The sequence below is a fragment of the Sinocyclocheilus anshuiensis genome, unplaced genomic scaffold (assembly GCF_001515605.1).
Source record: "Sinocyclocheilus anshuiensis isolate Anshui unplaced genomic scaffold, SAMN03320099.WGS_v1.1 scaffold454, whole genome shotgun sequence".
Lineage (NCBI taxonomy): Eukaryota > Metazoa > Chordata > Actinopteri > Cypriniformes > Cyprinidae > Sinocyclocheilus > Sinocyclocheilus anshuiensis.
Window position 1 is genome coordinate 3,723,971 of NW_015548217.1, and position 25,078 is coordinate 3,749,048.

The following is a 25,078-nucleotide window of genomic DNA, read 5'->3' on the forward strand; positions in this document are numbered from 1 at the left end:
ACCCCGCCTCTGAAGTGCTCTGTGCAGTGAGCAGTATTACTTGTCTAAACAAACTGCACGTGCTGTCAGTGAGTTCCACCTCTAGGCCACTCACGTGCTGTATAACAAAGACTATAGGGACTTTTATGTATAAAGAAGACCTTCTCAGCCGCTCCAGCAATGGACACAACCAGGAAAAACTATCGGCATGGATTTTTGCTGATAACCGATAGTTTCACCAATCAACTATCGGTGCCGATTAATTGGCAAAACCGATACATATATATATATATATATATATATATATATATATATTATCCACAAGTATATCCACTGGGCTCAAATATTGAAGAGAGCATGTGCTGCTTAACCAATGTTCCCAGTTTAATTTAAAACTGCTAATTTTTTTTTCCTCCAGTATTTTTAATGAAGGTATTTGACTGGAAATATAAACAAACTCATTTATGAGACACTATGTTTCCTTCTTATTATCCTCTAATGAAATTATATTGCAATTCAGTAATTATTCAAAGATAAATACATTATAGACTTTATAGGGCTGTGTATGATTGATATGTATTCTTTGTGTCTCCGCAGAGAAGACATCAGGACGGCTAATGTCATCGCCGCTGAAGCTGTCACCTGCCTCGTCATCGACAGAGAGTGAGTTTTGTGTGTGTGTGTGTGTGTGTGTGTGTGTGTGTACTGATGCTGTGAAATTAGATTAGTCTTTCATCTTTTCCACTGTGTGCTCACTAAATTACCGCTGCTAATTTCTAATGACCTCATACGACTTTCACTGTGGCAAGTTCATGCTAGTTTACGCCAGTTAACTTCAGGGAGCCATTTCTTCTCGTTTGCCATCCTTAGACAGCAGACTGTCGGGAAAAATGTCCTCATTTGAGTGGCACAGCGTGTGACAAAACAGTAGGAGCACAATGCCTCGCTGCACAGTGGGACTCGTAGACCTCCTCTCGTCTCTGTAGACATCGTACTCTAGAGACTTTGATTTTACTTCGGTCTGAGGAAGCGATATAATAAGCAACCCCTCATGCAAACTGTATTTCACTCTCACTGCAGGAATTCGCCCATTATCTCAGCCCTGTCATCAGTCAGGGGTTTATGGTAATGCTCATTAAAAGACTCTTGTTGTTGTTAAATTGTATGCTAGCTGACCTGTGATCAGTGGGGATTTTAAACACTGATTCATGCAGCTGATTTCCTGTAGGAATAGAGCACAACAGTAAGACTCACTATTTATCAGCTTGGGATGGGGAAGTATTTGTACCTTTCATTTTATCCATAGGGATTTCAGAAGAAAAATAGTTAAAGCACGTTTTGAGCAGAAAGGGGAAATTCTGTCATTTCGTTCCGGTCACATACTCTGTTTTATTGTTTGAAAAGATTTACGTTGGCGGAAAGAAATATCTACTGTAACTGGATACATTTGGCAAACAATTACTCAGTGTTACGGTCATTTTTTTAATTTTTTCTAATAATTTATTCGAAAATACATAAAAAATTAAATTTATATAAACAGCTTTTGTGATACATGTTTTTAATTTCTTAATTAAAATAATTTTAATAATATCTTTTAGGCATGAAAAAAATCATAAAATGAAATCGTAATAAAGAAAACAGCATTATATTATATTATATTATATTATATTATATTATATTATATTATATTATTCTTTAAAAACATTAAAGCAGTTTTTTATATTTTATATGCATTATAATATTATATGCTACAATATTTCAGAAACACTTGACATTTAAGAGTTAATAATTCATATTTGTAAAATAAATACCATTTGTATAAAAAAAAAATAGGCTATGCTTTAAAAACTTGTACACTAACATACTTAATATGTAAGGACAATATGTTTTATATATGTGACCATGGACCACAAAACCAGTCATAAGGGTCCATTTTTTTAATAATAATAAATAAATCCATTGATGTATGATTTGTTAGGATAGGACAATATTTGGCAGAGATACAACTATTTGAAAATCTGGAATCTGAGGGTGCAAAAAAATCTAACTAGTGAGAAAATTGCATTTAAAGTTGTCCAAATGAAGTTCTTAGCAATGCATATTACTAATCAAAAATTAAGTATTGATATATTTATGCTAGGTAATTTACAAAATATCTTCATGGAACATGATCTTTACTTAATATCCTAATGATTTTTGGCATAAAAGAAAACATTGATCATTTTGACCCATACAATATATTGTTGGCTATTGCTACAAATAGTAGCACACTTATGACTGGTTTTGTGGTCCAGGGTCACATATTATAATTGATGGTTACACCATTTGACATTGTTGGGGTCTTTGTAAAGCTTTTTGTTTAATATTAAAGCTTATTAAATAAATAAATAAATACACTAAATGAATTTAAAGCTTTTTGTTGAAAATATATATATTTCAAAGTCATATGAAATCAACATGAGTTTTAATATTATATTTTAAAACTAGATTTATGATAGAGTTTTCCGATAAATTTTAGACTCTCTCATTTGTCATGGACCCATTAACTTGTTGTGCATTAAAGCAGTATTTTTGCAGTTATGTTTGGTTCTGCTAGTGAAGCAGAAATTACAGACTTCACCTTTAAGATCCGAGTCAAAGAACTGAATGACCTTTGAAATAGCGTATATCTCAGTGAAGTAGTATTTTAATGGCAGAAATTTAAGTACACATGATTGACTTTGGGTTCACACCCCCAGAACATTTCTGCTACTAATTCTGGGGCTTCACTTGGGACTGTGCTAAGAATACATCATTAAATGGGTCAGCAGTGCAGTGATATAAAGTCATTCACACTTGAAATGTCCATCAAATCATTATTATGGCCCGGGTTACCGCTGTCCTGCCTGACCTCAGCTGCCAAGACTCAAAAGACTGGATAAATCATGGTAACATGATGCTATTACAATTTAAAGCTTTCAGTTAATCCTACATTTCAGCTTGTAACCGTAAAAATGATTGTTCCCCTTTTAGTTTCGATGTTCCTTCAGAGTTCTAATAAAAATATGAGATAATGTGAGAATTCTCTGGTGGATGAGTCACATCCTGAAGCACAGCAGCTGTTGTAATGAGCACTATTACTGGTTCCTTCTCATCTCTTATCCTGTAGCAACATAAAATATTTCTCTGATTTAATAAGAGGACAGGGAAAAAAAATAAACGCTCTTTTTATGTATTGCAGTAAGGGATGACATATTTCAACCACTGGCAAGCTATGACATGACATTAGATGAAGGCAGGAGTTTCAAATCAACATGAAAATAAAATGGACCCATATTTACTTTCTTAATGCATGCAAAACAATTATATTTAAAAATGGACTCTAGATTGAATATATCAAATGAAATCTCCATGAAATTTAAGGAAAAGTAAGTAGGTTATAGGATAAATACTCAATGTAACTTTCTTGTTGATTTATCACATCAGGCCTGATTAGGACACTGCAATTTCAAAGCAACTAAACTATTTATATGCTAATGATGAATGAATAGTTTGGTGACAGAGATGGAAACATGAAGAAGTGTCAGACTTAAAATCACAGTTAAGCTGCAAAAAATGTACTTGAGACTTGACTTAAACCTGTAAAGACTTGACTCAACTTGGACTCCAAACTGAACCTCTGAGCCACATCTTTGCCATGTAAAAGCAATTTTTGGTTCCCCGAATAACCATTTTTATTAGTGTTATGACCATTTTAATAATCTGAAGACATGTTTTACAAAGAGCCTTTATGGTCCAGTGGAAATGACAAAGGTTCGTTGAATCACAGATGCCAGTATTTATATACCTTTGTATACCTTTATTTTTTTCAGAGTGAAGGAGATATATTTTCTCTGAATATCACAAAACTATTAACATAATACAGTGTTGAATCCTATTGACTCCTCCCTTACTGACTCAGTGTATATTGAATAAACTGTTAAATAAAAAAGAGGGACATTAGGGAAGAAAATACATTTTAGTTCAAGTAAAACATCATACACTTTGAGTATGACTTGGTGGACCATATATATATATATATATATATATATATATATTTGATATATCCCTTTTTACTATATCCCTCATTATTTATTTGTGCTGCTATTGAAGTGCCTTTCATGTAGACATTTTATTCTTCTACTCTTCCATGTCCCAGACCCAGATCTTCAGATTTTGCAAGCCAAATCCTTGTCTTATTCTAGAAGCAGAACAAAATGTTCTATGTGTTCTAAACAGATGGGAGAGAGAAAGCCACAGATGTCTTTCCTTGAAATGATGATGAATGGCTGGAAGTTTAATGGGATGAAAAGCATTTGGGATGCACTGTGTTGTGATTGACTCTGTCCTGTGCAGATCATAGATCTACACAGCTTGTAGTCAGATTGTTTGTTCCTAAATGATAATTGTCTGTTTATGGCATTATTCAATACAAATGGTTCCTGAAATGGCACATTTTGTTTCATTTTGGCGTCAGTCTAACATTTTTTTATTAAAATTACACTTCAGTGCAAACGTGCAAAGATGCCATTTCTAAACCTTAGATGGTTTGCAGACCTAGTGCATTAGTATATAAAGTATTGAAAATTACATAAATCAACATTCTTTTTTACATTTGTTCCCCTAATTTTATATTGTGCTGTTGCTAATCTGATGATTCAAGTGCTCATTTATTACTCTACCTTAATTTAGTCTTTTCTCTGACTTGCATATAATTTTTTGCTTTGAACTATTGTGGCTCATGACCAGGGGCAAGTTAACCTAAAATAGTTCTTGATAATATGCAAGTGGCCAGAACTATTAATTGAACAATTGTATCAGCCCACAAAAGGCTATATGGAAAATGAAGAAAAAATAGTGGAAAATTAGTGTAGACCTTTTTCTTTTTAATAGTGCTCGTTAGGCCTCATTCATAAAACTAGGTCAGTATGAATTTCTGATTAAATCATGAAGACAAAACCATTTTGAATCGACCCAGTATCCACCCAGAACCTTTACTTCCTTTACATTGGAGGGCATTTATAAATAGAACGGATGAAAGTAATCAATTTTTCTTTTCGCATTCGCAGGTCCTTCAAACACTTGATTGGAGGTCTGGACGAGTATCCACCCAGAACCTTTACTTCCTTTACATTGGAGGGCATTTATAAATAGAACGGATGAAAGTAATCAATTTTTCTGTTCGCATTCGCAGGTCCTTCAAACACTTGATTGGAGGTCTGGACGATGTCTCGAACAAAGGCTATGATGATGCTGGCGCCAAAGCAAAGTAAGTCTGATACTCAACACTTTCTGATCATGTTATCAGACTATATGGAGCTCTGTACATTAAATTATAATTCAGTATGATTCAATCAAGTACAGTGCAATCAAAAAGTATTCAGTTTTTCACCTTTTATGTTGCAGACTTCTGGTAAAATGCTTTATTATTATTTATTTTTTTATTATTATTATTATTATTTCATACCCTACAATCATAACCTGCATTTATTAAAAAGAAAACATTGAAACATCACACTGACATAAGTGCCATGCTATTACACTTAAAAGGGTAGTTGATTGTGATTTCACTTTTTTAACCTTACTTAGTGTGTAATGTAGCTGTTTGAGGATAAACAATCCTTCGTGCAAAGTTACGAAGCTGAAAGTTCAATGCAAGCGGAGATATTGTCTTTTAAAATTACGGCAGTTTAATGCCTACAATTACGGCTCGTATGGACTACAACGAGTTACTTCTCGGGGTGGTGACATCACAAATCCTGAAATTTACATAAACCCCACCCCCGGGAACATGCAACAAAAGGGGCGGGGCCATATTGCGCTGCTTTAGATAAAGAGGAAGAGTTGTTGCCATGCTCTCATATTCTCAATCGGGCTCAAATTGATAAGCAATATCGACGACGCCACTGTTTACAATACAACCAGAGCACATGCCTCTGAGGTGAGGGGCGTGATGTTTCTGCACGCGCACTAGAGGCGGTTTAGCCAATCACAACACACTGGGCCAGCTAACTGAGCCCATTGCGTATTTCTGAGAGAGGGGCTTCATAAAACCAGGAAATCATCAGAGCATTCATAAGAGAAAGGACAGAGCAGTGCAGAATAAAGGTCAATTATGTGAAAAAAAAAACTTTGCTTTCTCTTCCCTTAATCTCTCCCTGGCTAGTTTGTACTAATCTGAACAATGCCTGAAACTTTGTATAGCAAGCACTTCCTGCGTTTATTTGCTTCTTTATGACACATCGCTTATTGTACTCCTCAATTGTAAGTCGCTTTGGATAAAAGTGTCTTCTAAATGAATAAATGCAAATGTAAATGAAAAATAATGTTTTTTTAAGCATTAACACGTTAGACTGCACCCCATAAACACAATCAAGCCTAGAAAAAAAAAATACCCCTTTAAAAATGAGCTCAGATTCATCCCATTTCTCTGGATTGTCTGTAAGATTTTTACTACATTTTGACTGGAGTGTGCTTTTTGCTTTGTCATGTTATGGTATGGAGTGTAGATTGATGTGAAAAAGTGCAAGCAGAAGGCTGCAACATAAAAGAATATGAAAAAAACAAAGAGGTCTGACTATACTTTCTGAATGCACTATTGAGTAAAAAAATAAAAAGTATTTTACACGTTCAAACTATATACACAAACACGCTCCCTTTGTTAATAGCACCTTTGCAATATGAATTAATCTCTTCTGTAATGAGTTCGAACATGTGGCGTATGATGAAGGTCCACAAGGCAGAATTTAATTGGTTTGTGTTTTTCATTTGATTTGCATGTCTGGCAGTGACTCTGACCTCCTTGTGGCTATAATTATCTCAGCTGACCAACTTTATAGTTTTCACCATATCTGCAGACATGTTGAGCTTTCTCAACATTTTAAATTCCAGTTAAAAAAAATAAAAAATCAAATCTATCTATCTATCTATCTATCTATCTATCTATCTGTCTGTCTGTCTGTCTGTCTGTCTGTCCTCAATGCTGTGCTTAATGCTTCTTGTTTGTAATCTTCAGCCATAGCTTTGTTAGGTCTTAAGTCTTAGCAGACGTTTTGTATGCAGTTTGGCTGATGAGATATTGTTATTATCAAAAAGCATGGAGTCTGCACACACAGTGAGTGATTTAAGAGCGCCCTCATGTGGCCATACCTACATGTACAATGTCCAGTGGTAAACATATTGTAGGCATTTTAGAATATTTTGTCATTTGTAGAATACAATTTGATTTCAGTTCTATACTTATTGTTTTTAAGTTACTGTGGACTATAAACACTGCTCAACAGTACATGCAGTGTCTCATATCTGATCATTAATTAATTAGTATTATATTTTTATAAGGTGTGCACCCACTACACCCTTTGTCTATGAAAAACCATGTACAGTGAACTGAACAATATAATTAACTTGCATGATATGAGGGGTGGTTTCAATATGCATAAAATTATATAGCTGCATATTGTTGTTGAGCTCTAGCTGTAAATGGAGGCTATAATAGATGCGTGTTTAATGAAGAGAGTTCCTGTTAAAAGCCCAGACATGAGGATGAGTTGAGATTGAAGTGCTGCATTGTCAGACTAAAATTAGCCTGTAGCTGTAGGCAGTCTGTTTTATTTGTTTATTTTAATTAAAAAGATAAGTTTATCAAAAAGCCTTCTTAATTCCCTCATTTTGTTTCAAACCTGTATGACTTTCTTTCTTCCATGAAACACAAAAGTTGAAATTGAGACATGTAGATTAGATTTGAATAGATTATTAATGACTGCTGAATTAAATATATAGTTCAGTCATGAAACTCTAGATGGTGCATTCTGACGGGGTGTTAACGTAACTGATGATATTCAGAGAGTTAAACGACTTGGCACAAGCTGATTGGTTCATGCTGCATATGCAGCCAATGAGCTTACTGCCTTGCATTTATATGGCTGGCTAGCATTCACTTGAGATTCCTGCAGAGCGCTTTCTCAGAGAGTTCTTTCAGAGAGTTGTCTGAAACCCTCCACCTTCCCCAGCTCCACCTGTATAGATCTGCTACGGGGTTATTTTATATGCTATTTGTGCAGCAGCAGTATGTCTTAAATACTCATGGCACCGTATCACCATATGCATTGGCAGTAACAAGTTCCTGTACTTGCTTGCAGCAGCAGCAATAATCTACAACTACAGCAATAACCAACAGCAGCAGCGTAGCAGATCTGTTCCGCCAAGACCAAATACATTAACATTGTCATATCCATCACTATGCTAAAATGTTCCAAGAGTTGTCATGATTGAAATACAGTGTCACATTTTTTTTCTTCTCCAGTATGTGAGATTCCAAGAAGTTTGTAGTACTCATGTTTTTCTAAGCAATTTTAGAACAGATGACACAATTTAATTGTGGTGCTCCTAATTAAGTGGTAAAAAGCAGTAGCAAAGTTTATGAGATGCAGCAGATATATACATCTGAATTTACAGTCTTCCAACTAGGGATTTGCGAAGGAACTGCAGGGACTTTGTGAGTTGATGAAAAGATAATTAATTCTATCTATGTGAAATTAAAATATATAAATGTGGCGGCACAATAATTGCAATATAGCTTAGTGTGGTTATCAAAACAAAAGCTACAATTTAATGAAATATCTGTATAGTCTGATGCTTTATGTGTTTCAAAGTGAAACCCAGCACAGTGTTCATATAGGCTACAACTCAAGTTATTGTTTCACAGAAAAAAACTATCTCCAGAAAACGTCTCAGGTTACTTATGTAACCATGGTTCCCTGAGTAGGGAACGAGACACTGCGTGACGTCATGGCTGTCGCCGGCCAACGAGTTGGTGTTTTTTCAATGTATGCTTCAGACACGGGTCACGACGAGGAGTTCCCCATAGCGACCCCTAGAGGACGCAGTTCGAAGTTCCCATGAAAGGGAACTCCATCTGTGCATGTGTTATGAGTTTAATGGGAATTTGAGAACACGATGTGCACTAGGTTAATTTTTTTATTTTTTACACGCTTTCATAATTTCTAATATTATTGTGGACAGATGTTTACAGCATTTCAGTAGAATTCTGCCAAAATAAAAGCTTGAGGATTTGATGATTAATGCTTGAAAGTTTGAATGTTTAAATGAATAAAGACATAAATATTAGTATTTGAACTTGTAGTGTAAAAAGAATCTTAATTATTACTACATTTTTATTTTTATATATTTATATGTATTTTTATTACACAGTACAATTTTTGTAACTGTGTTATTTGACACACTATAACAACTAAACAGTCCACTTTAAAGTCAACATAAAACACACACACTCATACACACAAACACAAAAAGGGAAAAAAAAATCTATTTACGTTTTTTTCACTCTAGAATATTCAATGCCTTGTTCTTTTTCAATTCCAAAAACCGTAATTTTAACAGTATTTTACGGTAAAAGTACATTAAATGTAATAACAGTTATTCACCATTTATAGTATGGAAACGTATTGTTCTTTCTGTAACATTTTTGCAGTCTTTTACTATTAAAATTGTTGTAATTTTTTTAACAGTGCACTGAGGAATTTGTCATGTCCATCTATAGGTCCTTAAAGCAGCACTATGTAACTTTTTCTGTGTTCAAAATTTGCAAAATGTATATAATGAGCGAGTACATCATGAATTCATCTTCCAAACCACGTTTTTGTCTTATTCCGAATCACTACGGTACACTTATAATAAGCACTTATATTTGGACTATTGTAGCCTGGTCGGGTCGTCACCGCTGCGGAGTAACACATACCTGCGTGAATCGCCATAGACATAAACTTAGAGAAGTAGCTCCGGTTGGAATGTTCTTCCGCGGGATGTGTGCAGTTCTGTTTATTAACCGCTAGAGCGCCAAAAGTTACATAGTGCTGCTTTAAGTGACCAAAATGAATGAACAGTTCCCAGCTGACAGGATAAAGCCGAATTCTGCGGTTGGTCCAGCACAGCTGGAAGTGTGACTCATCACACAGGTCCAATCACATCATTTCTTTAGCATAGTGTTAGAGATGGGGCTCAGGTGTGTTTCCCCTAACTCTGGCTTTAGGCAGCGCTCTGATGTTGAAATTCAAGCCAGCGGTCAGTTTGAAGGAAGTATGGCACAGTGCAGCACCCGCAGTGACACCAGCGTCTCTAACTGTCTGCAAACATAGCCATTGTTCTTCTGGGGTACACATGTACTGTACGATGGTCTTGTTGCCATGACGGCTGGTCAGCGTGTGTATTCAGCACCTCTGTTCTCATTAGAGCGTCAGGTTTGTAGAGGAGCTGGTGTGCTGTACACACAGAGGTCTGAAGTTGTGTTAATGAAATGCACTCTGCTCACAATAGCAAGTGTCTAAACAACCTCTGTCACCCAAGATAATTACGGTACATTCATTAGCTACTTGGATACTGGTCTTTGGCTCAGTGTCTGTGTGCGTTTCATATATGTAGATTGTTCCCTTTTTGTCATTTGTACTTTTTGACATTTTTGTCTTGCATTTGGTAGGGCTTGGTAGTGCAGAGCAGATACTATTATTCAATGTTATTATAAGTGTTGTAATGTTTAATAATAATGATAATACAATTTATAATAATTGCAACACTTAATAATAATAATAATAATAATATTATAGTTATTATTTACAATACTTATTATAATTTACCATATGTATATTTGTTTAACAGTGTTAATATTACAATTTGTAATGCTAATTTAATAATAATAATTATTAATATTGTTATTATTAAAAACATTATTGATAAATTATTGTTAGAATTATTATGTACAATACTTGTTATTATTTACAGTACTTATACTTGTTTAAACATTGTAAAAAATATGTTTGGTAGAAATAATAATAATAACAATAACAATTATTATTATTAAATTAGCATTACAAATATTACATTACAAGTACATATTATTATTATTATTATTATTATTTGCAATACTTGCATTTGAATAGCATTATTAGTTATTTAGATAATAATACAAATAATGCTAATTGTTATTATAATAATTATGTACGATATTTGTTGCAATTTACGATATTTATATTTTGCATTGCTAATACTTATAATTTGTATTATAATTTACTACTACTACTACTAATAATAATAATAATTATTATTATTATTAACAATGATATTGAAAATTATTGTTATAATTATTATCTACAGTACTTATTATTTACAGTACTTATATTTGTTTAACATTATAAATAATTAGATACTAATTATAATTTTATAATAATTTGCAGGCTCATACTACTACTGCTACTACTACTATTACTAATATATTCCATTCTACTAATATTTCAATCATATTTCACAATATTACAGTTTTTAAGTATTACTGTGTTTTTGAAAAAAAAAAAAAATAAATCCCATTCTTTGAACACTATGATATTTATAAATCTAAACTGCTGCATGTAGAAAACCATTACAGACTTGACTTGTGATATGGAGGGCTTCAGACTTGGACTCAGAGACTTGGCACCACTTCTGCCAAAAAGTTTAACAGTCTGATCTGAGGTTACCCCAAAAGTTGCTCCACATTGCTTTGGCTGCGCTGGCTGTGCTGAGCACACAGATAAGGCAGATGTCATTTCACACTATGTCGTAGCAGAAAAATGAGGACACTATGTTCTGTCCTCCGCCATAGGGCAGACACATTTCTAATTGGCCTTATGCCATCAGTCAACAAATGCTTAGGGATTACCTTCATTTCTCTTTCTTGACTACACCACGAGCACACTTCATGCATGTTGACTGTGTTTGGGCTGGACTTGCAGTGGACAGTTGTCTCCTGTCCCTCTTACTAGCATGTTGTTTTTCTTGGGAATCGCCTGACATTAACAGCCTATATGTAGAAGCAGAGGAAACCCTTCAAAGTGTATCGCACAGCTGATTATGTAAGACACATTACTGAATGGTGATTGGCTACTGACCAGCCCTGGCCTCAGCAATAGTGACATGTAAGGAGTGATTTCATCACATTTTTTCATTTTCATTGCGATACAGACATTACAGTCAAGAAGTATCTTAAAAACCAGCCGGTTTGTTGGTCACTCAGCCTGGTTTTGGCTGGTTTTAGAGGGGTACTTTTCATGTGGTCCAGGCTAGACCAATGCTTAGACCAGAAAATCTTGGTTAAGATCTTGGTTAAGCTAAAACAACTTGAGGCTTGTTCACAAAGAATGCATTTTGCATTTTACTGCACTGCTTTTCCGTCTAAACATGCACTAGATGGATGTCTTTGATTGCTGTGTCTGTGTCTCACTCGTGAGCGGTGCATTTTTTGTTTGTTGCTAATGGTGTGCTTGAATTGGTTAATATTTCCTCACTGCGCCCTCTTCTGGGCTCAGGAGACAAGCCAGTAGCATTTTTTCTCATAACTGAAATTATGTTTTTAAAATTAAAATAAGATTTGAGTATTAGTAAAAAATACTCTTTAGTAAAAAAATACTTTAAGTAAAAAAAAAAAAAAACACACACACTTGGTTTTTCAGACCTTCTTTAACAAATCATGCACAATTTCACCATAACACTTTTCATATAGTTTACAGCCATGCAACCTTTTTATTTAATACACTACACATATAAAAGATGTCATCTGTTTACTGTATTTACTTGCATCATCTAGTAATATTTGTGCAGACATACACTATGGAATTCTTTAACTCAAGAAACACAATCTTGCCAGACTCTTATGTAAGGCGTTTATTTTTGCACCTGGCCTTTCACTCTCACGCACAACCCATTTGACAGCTCAGTTACTTCCATCCTCCAGAAATTCAGTTGTATTCTGTATCATTGACTGTGAATTCCACATCTGTCAATATGTATGTTTTGCATGTTGTTTTCTGTGCACGTAGCTTCACAAGCCTTTACTTTAAAAACATTGACTTTGAGATCTGGGACCTTGGGTTGTGGAACAGATGTTCCCATTTGTCTTCATCATAAATATTTCAGTCCTCAAATCTTCAAATCTTGAGCCCTTGGACCAAACAAACCAGCTCTAAAAGACAACACCTTTCTATAATTATATTATTTTACGTTGGAAAAATTTCACTATGGGACTTTTACTTCCCGAGCCTGACTGCAAAGCACATTGGCAAGAATTGAATTACCTCACATTGAGAACTATTACATAATAATTATTATCTCTAATTAACTAGTGTAATAATTATGCAAGCCAGACCTTGTCAGTCAGTGCTCATGTGTTATTACTGTTCTGCTGTAGTTTGGAGAAAGGCCATCTGTCCGTCATAATGACAGTTGTTATATGTGGCATCAGAAGAGAGTGTTGAAGGAACAAAGCTGAGATTGGTGCGAGGTCAGTACCGTTGTTAGGATCCATGCGACTGAGACCTCGCACATAAATCTAAAAACAGACGAAGAAACAAACCCCATGTAAGGCCATTGTAATGACTTGATTACTTTTATTTTATTTTAGGGAATTAATTACTATTAATTCAGTCAGGGTTTGAAAGGAATCGAATCTTGAAAATTCGAAGTCCACCTGATTAAACCAATTTCAAATTTGTTATGTTACACTTTAAATCAAAGGTCGTCCAGCGAGCCGTGACCTCAGTATATTTTAACAAATTGACTATGTATCTGTATTCTCCCTGGCCACGGGTTAATACATGTTTTGATAAGTTATAAGCTATTATAGTAATTATTATGAGTAAGCTACGAGCTAGGCAGCAAGGATCTTTTTGGCAAAGGTTTTAACATTAAAATTATATGACACCAACAATTCAGTGGCGTATCAGTGTCCTGTTCATGAAATCCCTACACCATTATACCAATGATACATGACCCAACCGCTAATAGTTGTTGCATCCGTGGTTCTCAACTTTGGCTTTTTACTTCTGGAGTCAAATTTGACATTTTATGTTATGAGGCAAGCCATACAATCAAACAGTGAATTATATTAAAATGAACTGAACTGCATTGGACCAACAATTTGCAAAATTGTTAATGTTTTATTTGATTGTAGCACCTAGAGTTCAATTGACTTTCTTGTTTGTTTTGACAATACCATTCAGATTAATGTATCAAATTAATCAGATTTGTAGATTATTGTCTGTGTACCAAATGAAATTCTGTATGGCTCATTCCAGTCAGCAACCTATAACAAGCAACACAATTTGATCATTTAAATCTAAAAATATATAAACAAAATAAAAATTAAGATAAAGTAAAAATCAAGAAAGAAGTCAAGTAAAAAAAAAAACATTAACTTGTGTCATTACATACAGTATGTGCACAAGTAGATCAAACCGAATTTCATTCAATATGATTTGATGAATTTTATTTTAAGAATAACAAAATCAATATTGCATATAAATATATAAATCTCTATACAGTTTAAATTTTAGTATCAATGCCTAAAAAGATGTTATAGTATGTAAAAAAAAAAAAAAAAAAAAAAAAAAGTGTTGTTTATATTGATGGTTTTACAGCGTGTCAGATTTCACACATATGTGAAATGGTCACACGCATGCACTGGATTTAGCTCGCTTCTGTCATGCTTGAAAGCCATTCAATTAAATTTTGTTATTTGCACTAGAAAGATCTGTGCTGGACATTTTACAAGGCCTGTGAATCATTGTTTAAAGTCACACTGTGGTCAAATAGGTCACGTAAGACACGTGCAAACTTAAATGAGTAAAATATAATGTGACAAGAACCAAGTCAACAAAAGCTGACCTAGACTTAAAGAGGTCGTCTGAAGTCAAGGGGATGTAATGCAGTCAAATGCTGCATTGTGGAGAACACCTGGGCAGGCCGCCCCGCAGCACGCTGCTTTCTGTCATTTCATCCATCTTTTCTTTGTTGGGTATGAGGTCAAAGCCCAGCACCCAGCCATTCTTAGCTAACCACTGACCCCTGAGGAAACTGCCCGCGGTCCGACTAGAGTTCGGACTTAGGGATTATTTTCACAGCTGTAACAGCAGAAGTGGATATGTTGAAAGGCTGCCACTTCTGCATGGAGGAATGTGACTGCTTTTCAGCATTTTACCAGAGACTGGAGGCCAGTCAAGGTTTAGAACATTCCTCCTGAAATCTCTGGGCTTCATGCTAGATAGGCAGCATTTTAAAGATATTGTTCCAAACCTGTAAAACTTTCTTACTTCTGCAAATCACAAAAGTTCTGCAAGTGTCTATGTTTTTGTCCATACAATGAAGTCAGTTGGGTCCAATGTTGTTTGGACTTTCAAAATATCTTCTTTTACTATAGGTCTTGCCTCAAAGTAGACAGTTTTTAGTTTAAGTGCTGCCTTCTTTTGGCTAATTCTAAGACAGTATCCCCACATCCTTCCCAGCAGGCACACAACGTCATAAGACGTTGATATTTGGTTACATTTTGGTTGACCAAAATTCAATGTAAATTCATCGTCTAATGTCAATGTTAAATTGATGTCCAATACCGACGTTGATATTTTGTTGTTTTTAGGTTGTGTAACCAAAATCCAATGTTAAGTCAACGTCAAATTGACGTCAAATATTGACATCAACCCGATTTTCATTTTCAACCAAAATGCAATGTCTGTCTGACATCATGTCCAACGTCAACCTGACGTTACATAGATGTCCGGTGCCTGCTGGGTTCACAGAGAAGCAATCACATAATCAGAGCTGGGTAGTAACTGATTACATGTAATCTGGATTACGTAATCAATTCTTAAAAATTAAGTTTAAGCAGTGTTTCAACATTGCATCAACTACTGATGAACACATTAATTTTTATTTGAATTATCACTAGAATTATCGGTAGGTTATTTATGGCATGCAGATAAACAAATAAAATATTTATTTTTGTTAGCAAGTGTTTTATTTTAATATTACATTTTTATGATTTAATTAATTATTAGCTTTTCCTTAAAGTCACAATCCCTCTTCAGTTCATTTATGAACTTCAGTTTGGGAAACCTTGACTTAATGTAATGTTTATTGCACTTTATGTTGTTAATTACAACAAATGGAATATATATTTTTAAATCAATATGGTACAAGATTATAATATTTAAATCAATTCGATATTAACGAGTTAGGTCAAAAGTAATCTAAAAGTAATCAAAAATGTGTCTGATTATATTACCTAAAATGTATAACGTAATGGATTACATTACTAACTACAAATTGTGTCATTTAATTTGGAATCAGTAACGGATTACAGTTTGTAAGTAATCTTCCCAGCTCTGCCCATGATGCATTGTGAGGAAATCGGTGGAAAAAAGACTCCTCACAAAGGTGGTGCATGAAGTGAGCTAATTTGTTAAGATGATAATTTTGAGTAATTTTGAGATGAATATCAACTAAAATAGTACTCAATATATCAAATATATTAATAGTACTGAAAAAAATAAATAAATAAATAAAAAAAAATAATATATATATATATTTAATTAATCAATTGCGTAATTAATAATAATGAAAACAATACAGCATTTAAATAATAAATGAATTTAATTAATTCAGATTATAAAAAATTGGCAGTTTTGCCTAATATTGCTATGAGTGGCTTTTTAAAAATAAAATTACAATTGGTTACATTTTAAATTACAATATTTTTATTACATTTTTTGTCCAACAATTAATGTAATCAATAATTTCAAGATTCAAAATGTATATAATGACAATGTAAAATTTATCCATATGAATTGAGCAGTTTAATCCAAGTCTTCTAAAGAGACATGATTGATACATATATTTAGTACTGAAAAGTATCACTAAGATTATTTAATTAATTAATCATTAAATATTTAAAACAATATAATAATTAATAAATGCTAATTTGCTCAACTAATTCATATAGTTAAAATGGCAGTTTACTTCAAATTTATTTATTTATTACTGATTTATATATTAATTTATTTATTGGCTTATTACAGTACTGTCATTAGCTTAGAAACCTGCAAATCCCAAACTCAATTGAAATCATTTGCTTGACACCCAAGGTTGCCAGTGTATTGTGTACCAATTCAGTCAAATCCATTTCAGTTAGGATGCTGCCCTAAGCAGTAGACTGCAAGGCTGCTCACTAGGTTTGGAATGCAGTCTACATCAAATGTTTTCTTCCACCAGAGGTTTTGAGACCCAAGTACTGTAAAAGCCTTTTCAGATTGTCTTATCAGAGCCTCTCAGCCAGTATCTTGGACTTGTTTACTGTCCCATGAAGTACATATGGGCTTTCATAACACACTGTAACTCATGTTCTCAGCTAGGGCAGTGGAAAATCACTCTAGTCGACCATGTGACGTCAGTCATCAGTTGCTCTTCTCAGAGCTCACACCTAACATATCATCTGTCAACAGCTTATGTGAAATCCAGCCCACTCCCCTCTGCCCACTTATGGAGCTCAAACACTTGAGGGGTTACACTTGTAACCATAACAATGGAGAACAACATTAGCTTGGAGACAATAGCTGATTCATAGAATAAAATCAGATTTTGTATATAAAAAATCCATAGGAACTCGCACATAGAGCACATAAAATATGGTAAACAGAACCTCATGTCCATGTCTGACTCAGGAGAACTGGTGAGGTTTGTTCTTGTGCATTATTTATGTTCCAAACATGAACAAACGTCTTGTGAAAACTGTCCCTTTAACTACAGAGCTGCTGATTGTATCAATTACTTGTAGTAGCTTATGCCCCAATAAACGTTCTATAATGTCCAAGCTAATTTCATTTATCAAAGTAGAACTGTTAGTCCCAGTGTTGATTTACAGTTTATAGGGGTTTTAGAACTGGGTAGTTATAGGAACTAGCAACCAGGGCAGACCCCCGTGAACGTCTCTAGGTTACGTATGTAACCCTGGTTCCCCGAGGGAACGAGACGCTGCGTCGAAACTCTTTCTCATCTCCCATGGAGATTCTCCGAGTAGGGCTACCAGGTCCGCAAACCATGGCCGGCCCGGCCAGTACGGGGCTACTAATATGAGACGAACCCCATCCCGGCGAACTCTCTCCAGAACTCCCGGGAGCAGAGCAATCGGGGAGAAGGCGTACAGACGAAGCCTCGGCCACGTCTGTACCATAGCATCCAGCCCCAGAACTTCAGAGTTAATATTGGCGGTACGAATGCAACCAGGAAAACATTTCCTAGGGGAACATTTAGTTCTCAGGGGACCGCCCTGGTGACTCGTTCCTATAACTACCTGGTGCGAAAGCCCCTTATGTCACTGGTAGTTCCTGCTGTGCTGGGTTGGACCCTACTCTAAAGTAGGAGCTAATTTAGTCTCTCCAAAAGGCATTCCTATAACTAAAATCATTCCCAGTTCCCAGAACATCACACAAAGCGGGTACTTCTGCCAATAGCTATAGGAACTATGAAAATGCTCCTCCAGTGTGAAAGCCACTTATGATGGGCTAGGAATCAAGAATTGGTTCCTAACTATTATATTATATTCCTAAAATACTAAAACCGGTTGTTTTACATGTTTTTGCTGGTATAGATTGGGCAATGTACCGGAATACTCTCTTCTTTCCAAATGTCTGTCGACCTTGGCAGAAACAGCCATGTCACTATGTGGCATGTTCTTCTTATGCGGACAACTGCAGTGTTCTGAGTTCTCTCATTGCCTGGAGAGGTTTGAGAGGGCAGCTGTCCCCCTGCCCGGAGTCTTAGTTAAATGTGGAAACTTACTGCAGATACTGTGTCCTTGCCGTGTCAAATTGCAGTGGTGGTCTTCCAGGGTGTTTTCCAGCTTCTAAAGTGACTTGAGGGATTCTGTGCTTGTACTCAAGACTTTGACCTCGAGACTTTCAACATTTTACAATCTAAATTTGTGAATGGCAAAGTGGAAATACTCAAATGTGTGGACGTTTTAAATTGATAGTTCATCCAAAAATAAAAATTCATTTACTTACCCTTATGTTGTTCCAAACCCGTATTACTGTGTACGTGTATGACCCGTATCTTTCTTCTGTTGAAAAGAAAATTAGATATTGAAATCAATGCAGACCAAAACAACATGGCATCCCAGTGGTTTAATTATTTGGATCAATCAATCAATCAATCTTTGTTTCTTTTTTTGGGGGGTGAACTATCCCTAAAATGAAAGTGTGTACCATGTCAAACTCATACACAATCTGAAGTCCATAGTATCTACCTAAATAAATAAACAGACCTTGAGCGAAACTAAACTTTAAGTAAAACAGTTTTTAAGTATTACATATTTAAGTATTGTTTATGATTCACATTAAATTATAACAGTCGTTATTCAAGTATGCAAAGTTATTAAAAAAAGGAAATATTAATAAAATCCAAATGCAATTTGTCTTTTCTGTGTAAATCTCTGGGCCACATTAGAGTTATACCAAAACCTATATTATAAATGAAATTAATCAGTGTCAGATTTTATAGTATTTTAACATTTGACTGACAAATTGGTGGTTATAAATAAAACTTTTACAAATATTTCTTTAGGTCAACAGCTGTGACCCAAGCATGACTTTTATAGCTAATTAAAATCAAAATGCACATATGCTGTAAAATATGTAGCCAGTTTTTATCATTTTAAGTGGTAACAGAAATACATTTTCCCCGAGCAAAGTACAAATTCATTAAAACAATACTTAAGCATAGTAACGAAGTACAATTAATAAAGATTCCTAATTCCTGATTTCTACATCTCATATGATCTCCACAGCTGACAGCATCAACATGGGTATATTTATTTCCAGGACGAGCTAATTTTGTTATTAAATGTGTTAATTGAAAGGTTAATTCTCTCAACACTAAAGTATGTAAATGGTCTCATAATTATGCAGCACCAATGTCCTTCTCAAGTTAAATTTGAACTTTAAAGAGAGACGGTGGCGTGAGGGTAGAGAAGGAAAACCTTTTCTGACTAGGAGAACTGTAAGCCAAGTTCACATGCTAAAAATAAAGCTGGATCAGGCAAGGCAGTATTAGTAGAGACTGCAGCTCACACAGGGAACACAGTCAAGCTCAGTTTAAGCAGAGGGACTGAGACTTAGTCACAAGGGCAACACTAGTCCCACCAGTCAAGCGTACTGTCCCTCAGCGTGCACTCCTGCTGCTGCAAGGACAGAATCTCTTGCTTTGTGAGATTTTTCAGCGAGGACTTTTGCTCGACTTTTAGTGCTGTCTCTGCTGATGACTGTGACAACTTTGGGTATTTCTGCATCCAAACTTTGTATCCAGAGAAGCTTTCACAAACCGATATTGATGCAGAGAGACTCCACCAATCTGGATCGATCTGTCCTTTGCCACACTCGATCAGCGCTGTATCCCAAATCTCGAAATGTAACCTGGAAATGGCGACTTAACTCCACTTTTGAGCAAAGACTGTTGTTATTATTCTGCCATACGTGCTCTTGAGGCGAGGAATTTATTGCATATTGCAAGCCAGATATTGCAAGATTGTCTTTGCAATATTGCTAGCCATTTTGAAAATTGTACATTTAACTCTTTCACAGTATTTGATTTGGTCAAGCCACAAGGAGGTCAGAATGCGTGAACTACTTCCTATCCTGGTAAAGGAGAGAAAAGAGCGGGAGCGAATAAACAGCCTTCCTGCCCCAATTCCTGCTCCAACATTCCCTATTACATACTCTATCCAAACCTCTAAGAAGTTTCCCTTTTTCCACTTCAAAAAATGCAGATACGAGGCAGAGAATGCCTTCTTCTCCAACTTGAAGCTGGTGGACTTCAACATCATCGACACCTTGGGAGTTGGAGGATTTGGAAGAGTTGAGCTGGTAGGATAGGCCACTTCTATATGCATGCATTTTATGTCTTCATGTAAATGAATAAGTAAATTCATCAACTTCTTATATAATTAAGCACGAAAAGGTGATTGCAGTAAGACAGGGTTGTCCAAACTTGTTCCTGGAGGGCCACTGTCCTGGAGAGTTTAGCTCCAACCCTGATTAAACACACCTGAACCAGCTAATCAAGGTCTTCAGACTCACTAAAATCTTACAGGCAAGTGTGTTGGAGCTGGTTGGAGCTAAACTCCGCAGGACATGAGCCCTCCAGGAGCAGGATTGGACACCCTTGCAGTAAAAGTACAGTGAATGCATGTGGAGTCGTTGCTTTATGGCATTCTGGTGCGTGTTATGCAATAACTCAAAACAAAAACTTCTGTCAACCAATGATAAGAATACATTTTCCTAGGGGTGGAACGGTACACAGATGTCACAGTTCAGTATGTACCTCGGTTCGGGGGTCACGGTTCAATACGATTTCGGTACAACAGGGAAAAAAAACAAATCTACTATGCTCGGTTTATTTTCATTTATTTTGAACAGACAGTAGTACAAATTACAATTTTTTCCACCTAGATGTGAAAATACTAAATATTATTACATTGTTATATATATAAAATCTGCAGTATATATATACATACAAGGAATACATTCTTGAAATATATTTGATTTAGTTTACAGATAAACAAGAGAAAAAAAAACAGTGTGACACGTAACATAGCCTATATATGCTGAGATTCAGTTAATTTTTGTGACAGGCTTAATTTGTTCACAGAAAGGAAACTCAAATGGCAGAAAGCAACATCCGATTTGTTTTCTTTATTTTACAAAAGCACAGTGTTTTGTTTTTTTATTGTGAGTGTACACAAATAAAAGCAGACCTTTATACAGTGATGCATTATTAATAAGACAATAAGTGTTTAAAGTTGATTCTGCTGGTGTAAGGAAACAGTTGAAGTGATCGCGCCGGCGCGCATGCACACACACACGCACACACACACACACACACAAAACACATAAGTTCCAGCATTGCTAACTTGACAGCACAGTTGGTACTTCATCAAAATAAAATACAGTGAACCAAGCATCAGCGCGCCCGCCTCTGTGTCACCGTTGGAGCCCGAATGCGACTGAAGTACAAAGCCTATAATTTACATAATAAATAATAGTTTAGCATTCAGATACGTTACATCACAAATATGGAAATATTATGGAATATTTGGATTTGTGCCGAATGAGAGAGGTAGGATACACGAGCACAAAGCTCCATTTCACAAACAGTTGAGTGCACAAGCCTTTAAAGTATACTCCTTTGTCAGTCTGTGAGAGACGCATTCAGAATCGGCACATGGTCACTGTATAGTGGGCTTTGTTTTCAAGTGCACAACTCATGACATTCACTGTTCTTCTGCTGGCAGCCGGTTATCAAACAGCGTTGCATTGCTGCGGGCGCCCCCTTCTGGATTGGGGGTGAATTGCCTGTATTCGTTGTAAGGCCTCATGCACCGAACCGAGATGTCCGTACCGTGACGGTTCGGTACGAATGCATGTATCGTTCCACCCCTACATTTTACTAATCTACTTTAGACAGTGCTGGACAAATGAGCAGTTTTCATGTGTTCTACTGTGCTGAAGGATAGATCAGGTCTGGGAATGTTGTAACTCTATTCAGGGTAAATTTCCACAACAAAGTTAAAAGGGTTACATAAGTAGATAGATAGATAGATAGATAGACAGATAGATAGACAGACAGACAGACAGACAGACAGCTAGATAGATAGATAGATAGATAGATAGATAGATAGATAGATGTTCCAATGTAAATCATTATTGTATGACATTTTCTGCAGGACCATTTATGTTGAAGAAAGATGATGGAAACTTTGACGTAGACAGGAGGGCAGAGATCCGCATTGCGGATTGTTGTAAAGGAAAGCCCAGCTGTCTGGGAAGAGGATTCCCCTTTCCACTCGCCTATTTTTGGCACTGCAGCAACATAGTAAAAACAAGTGTCCTTTCGCCAGGGCTGTGATATGCCTGTAATGCTATCCGTTTGCTAGATAGCTACAGGATCAAATGAACATGCAAGTGCCTTCACAGAGACGCAATGTGAAGAATTCCTGCTCACTTGATCTATTTTGAGGACCCTTAACACATTAATAGATCATGACTCAAGTGCTATAATAAGGAGCACTGGCACTTGTTTTTACAGCTAGTTTCCATCGAAAATTAGCTTATTAGCACTTTTTCAGCGCTCATTTTTTGCATGCCTTTGGTGTCCACAGGTGCAGCTCAAGAGTGAAGAGACCAAAACGTTTGCAATGAAGATTCTGAAGAAGCGTCACATCGTGGACACGCGGCAACAGGAACACATCCGCTCTGAGAAACTGATCATGCAGGAGGCCCATTCAGACTTCATTGTAAGGTAGGTGCTAAAACCTCCTGAGAGCATCATTGGAGGGCATATCCTAAAAAATATCAAGGCAAAATCATATATTGTGGGACAAAATTGTGTGGTTGTGTTCCTTCAGGTTGTACAGGACTTTCAAAGACAGCAAATATCTGTACATGTTGATGGAGGCCTGTCTAGGAGGAGAGCTTTGGACCATTCTTAGAGACAGGTATAGCCAAATTGTTCTTGTGATGATGGCTGGTGCTAATCATGCTAAATGATGGGAACCCAGTAAAACATAAGTGTTCTTTCTTTATTCGTAGAGGATCATTTGAAGACTCTACTACACGGTTTTATACAGCCTGTGTGGTTGAAGCCTTCGCTTACCTGCATTCCAAGGGAATAATTTACCGTGATTTAAAGCCAGAAAATCTCATTCTAGATCACAGAGGATATGCCAAACTTGTGAGTATACATCTCAAGTGCCTTTTAATATGAGATGACACATTCTGAGGCTGGTGAATTTTGTTGTTAGTTGGTATCAAAGGGCGGGACTTCCTATCTAAAGCACATACGCCCCTTAGTGCTTCATGGATTATCAATATTTTTGGTCCATTTACCCAAAATGCCCTTTTTTATTGCCGAATTTGGAACACAATATTATATTTAAAGCTAAAGATGACGGACTAAAAGCCTCAAAGGTGCAGTTTTGATATGAAGTTTTGTCTCTTGTAGGTGGACTTTGGCTTCGCTAAAAAGATTGGATTTGGGAAGAAAACGTGGACATTCTGTGGAACGCCGGAGTATGTAGCCCCAGAGATCATACTGAATAAAGGCCATGACATCTCAGCAGACTACTGGTCATTGGGAATTCTTATGTATGAACTCTTGACTGGAAGGTAAAACGTGTTTTCTCTCATTGGGTTTGACAAGATAAGCTCAAATGTTATCAGATTGTGTGTTAGGATTACTTCTATATATATCTTTTATAAAATCTAATGCATTTCTGGTTCAGCCCACCATTCTCAGGACCGGATCCAATGAAGACATATAATATCATTTTAAGAGGAATCGACATGATAGAATTTCCAAAGAAGATCACCAAAAATGCAGGCAATCTAATTAAAAAACTATGCAGGTGGGTACATTTAAAAAGTATTGAAGTACAATATGACACATTAATACACATTTAATACATGTAAATTTCAAGTTTTAAATCAACTGTGATGTTCTAACCTGTAGCACACATTTATACCTTAAGGTTAAAAAAAAACCTTAGTTGGATGTAGATATAGCAAAAGCATTTTTGACAGAATATCAGCACTATAAATTAAATCTGTATTGAAATATATTGTTTCCCTCAGGGACAATCCGTCTGAGAGGCTAGGAAACTTGAAAAATGGAGTCAAAGATATCCAAAAGCACAAGTGAGTACTGTAATATCCCTGTTCTTTGGGGATTTGGGGAAAACTGTGGTTTTTAAGTCTAGAAAAGTGCTGAAATGTTATAATAAAACTTTAAGGTCAAGGAATTCCTATAAAACTAGTCTTATTATGCGGTGCATGGGGTCAAGATTTGTTTGCCATTTTGGTAACATTCCTGTTCAAAGTATAATTGTTTAAATCTATTCATTCCAAAGACTGAAATTTAACATAACTGGAAATCCCACCCTAACCACCATTTCTATTATGTTTGTCTGAGACAGATATTAATTCTCTTTTTCCATCATAGATGGTTTGAAGGCTTTAACTGGGAAGGCCTGCGCAAAGGAACTCTCACACCTCCAATTATTCCTCATGTAAGCATAAAACATTTCCAATTTAATTCATAAGTGTGAATTTGAATACAAGGAGGATAAACTAAGAGATTTGCATTTCAAATACATTTTACATAATTATATTGTTAGTTAAGTGCTGGATAAATTATAGTGGGGTTCCCCCCCCCCCCC

The 25,078-nt window shown here is 35.7% G+C and overlaps 1 protein-coding gene across 1 annotated transcript in view; it reads left to right on the forward strand.

Moving 5' to 3' along the window:
* Positions 1 to 25,078, forward strand: part of LOC107654050 (cGMP-dependent protein kinase 1-like) — a 178,757-nt gene that overhangs the window by 151,618 nt on the left and 2,061 nt on the right. Inside the window, exons 8-17 of the mRNA XM_016440947.1 lie at positions 577 to 642; positions 5,192 to 5,266; positions 20,633 to 20,729; positions 23,024 to 23,163; positions 23,270 to 23,359; positions 23,454 to 23,595; positions 23,866 to 24,029; positions 24,146 to 24,268; positions 24,495 to 24,557; positions 24,862 to 24,928. Coding sequence (XP_016296433.1) covers positions 577 to 642; positions 5,192 to 5,266; positions 20,633 to 20,729; positions 23,024 to 23,163; positions 23,270 to 23,359; positions 23,454 to 23,595; positions 23,866 to 24,029; positions 24,146 to 24,268; positions 24,495 to 24,557; positions 24,862 to 24,928 — 1,027 coding nt within the window. The remainder of the gene's footprint in view (positions 1 to 576; positions 643 to 5,191; positions 5,267 to 20,632; positions 20,730 to 23,023; positions 23,164 to 23,269; positions 23,360 to 23,453; positions 23,596 to 23,865; positions 24,030 to 24,145; positions 24,269 to 24,494; positions 24,558 to 24,861; positions 24,929 to 25,078) is intronic.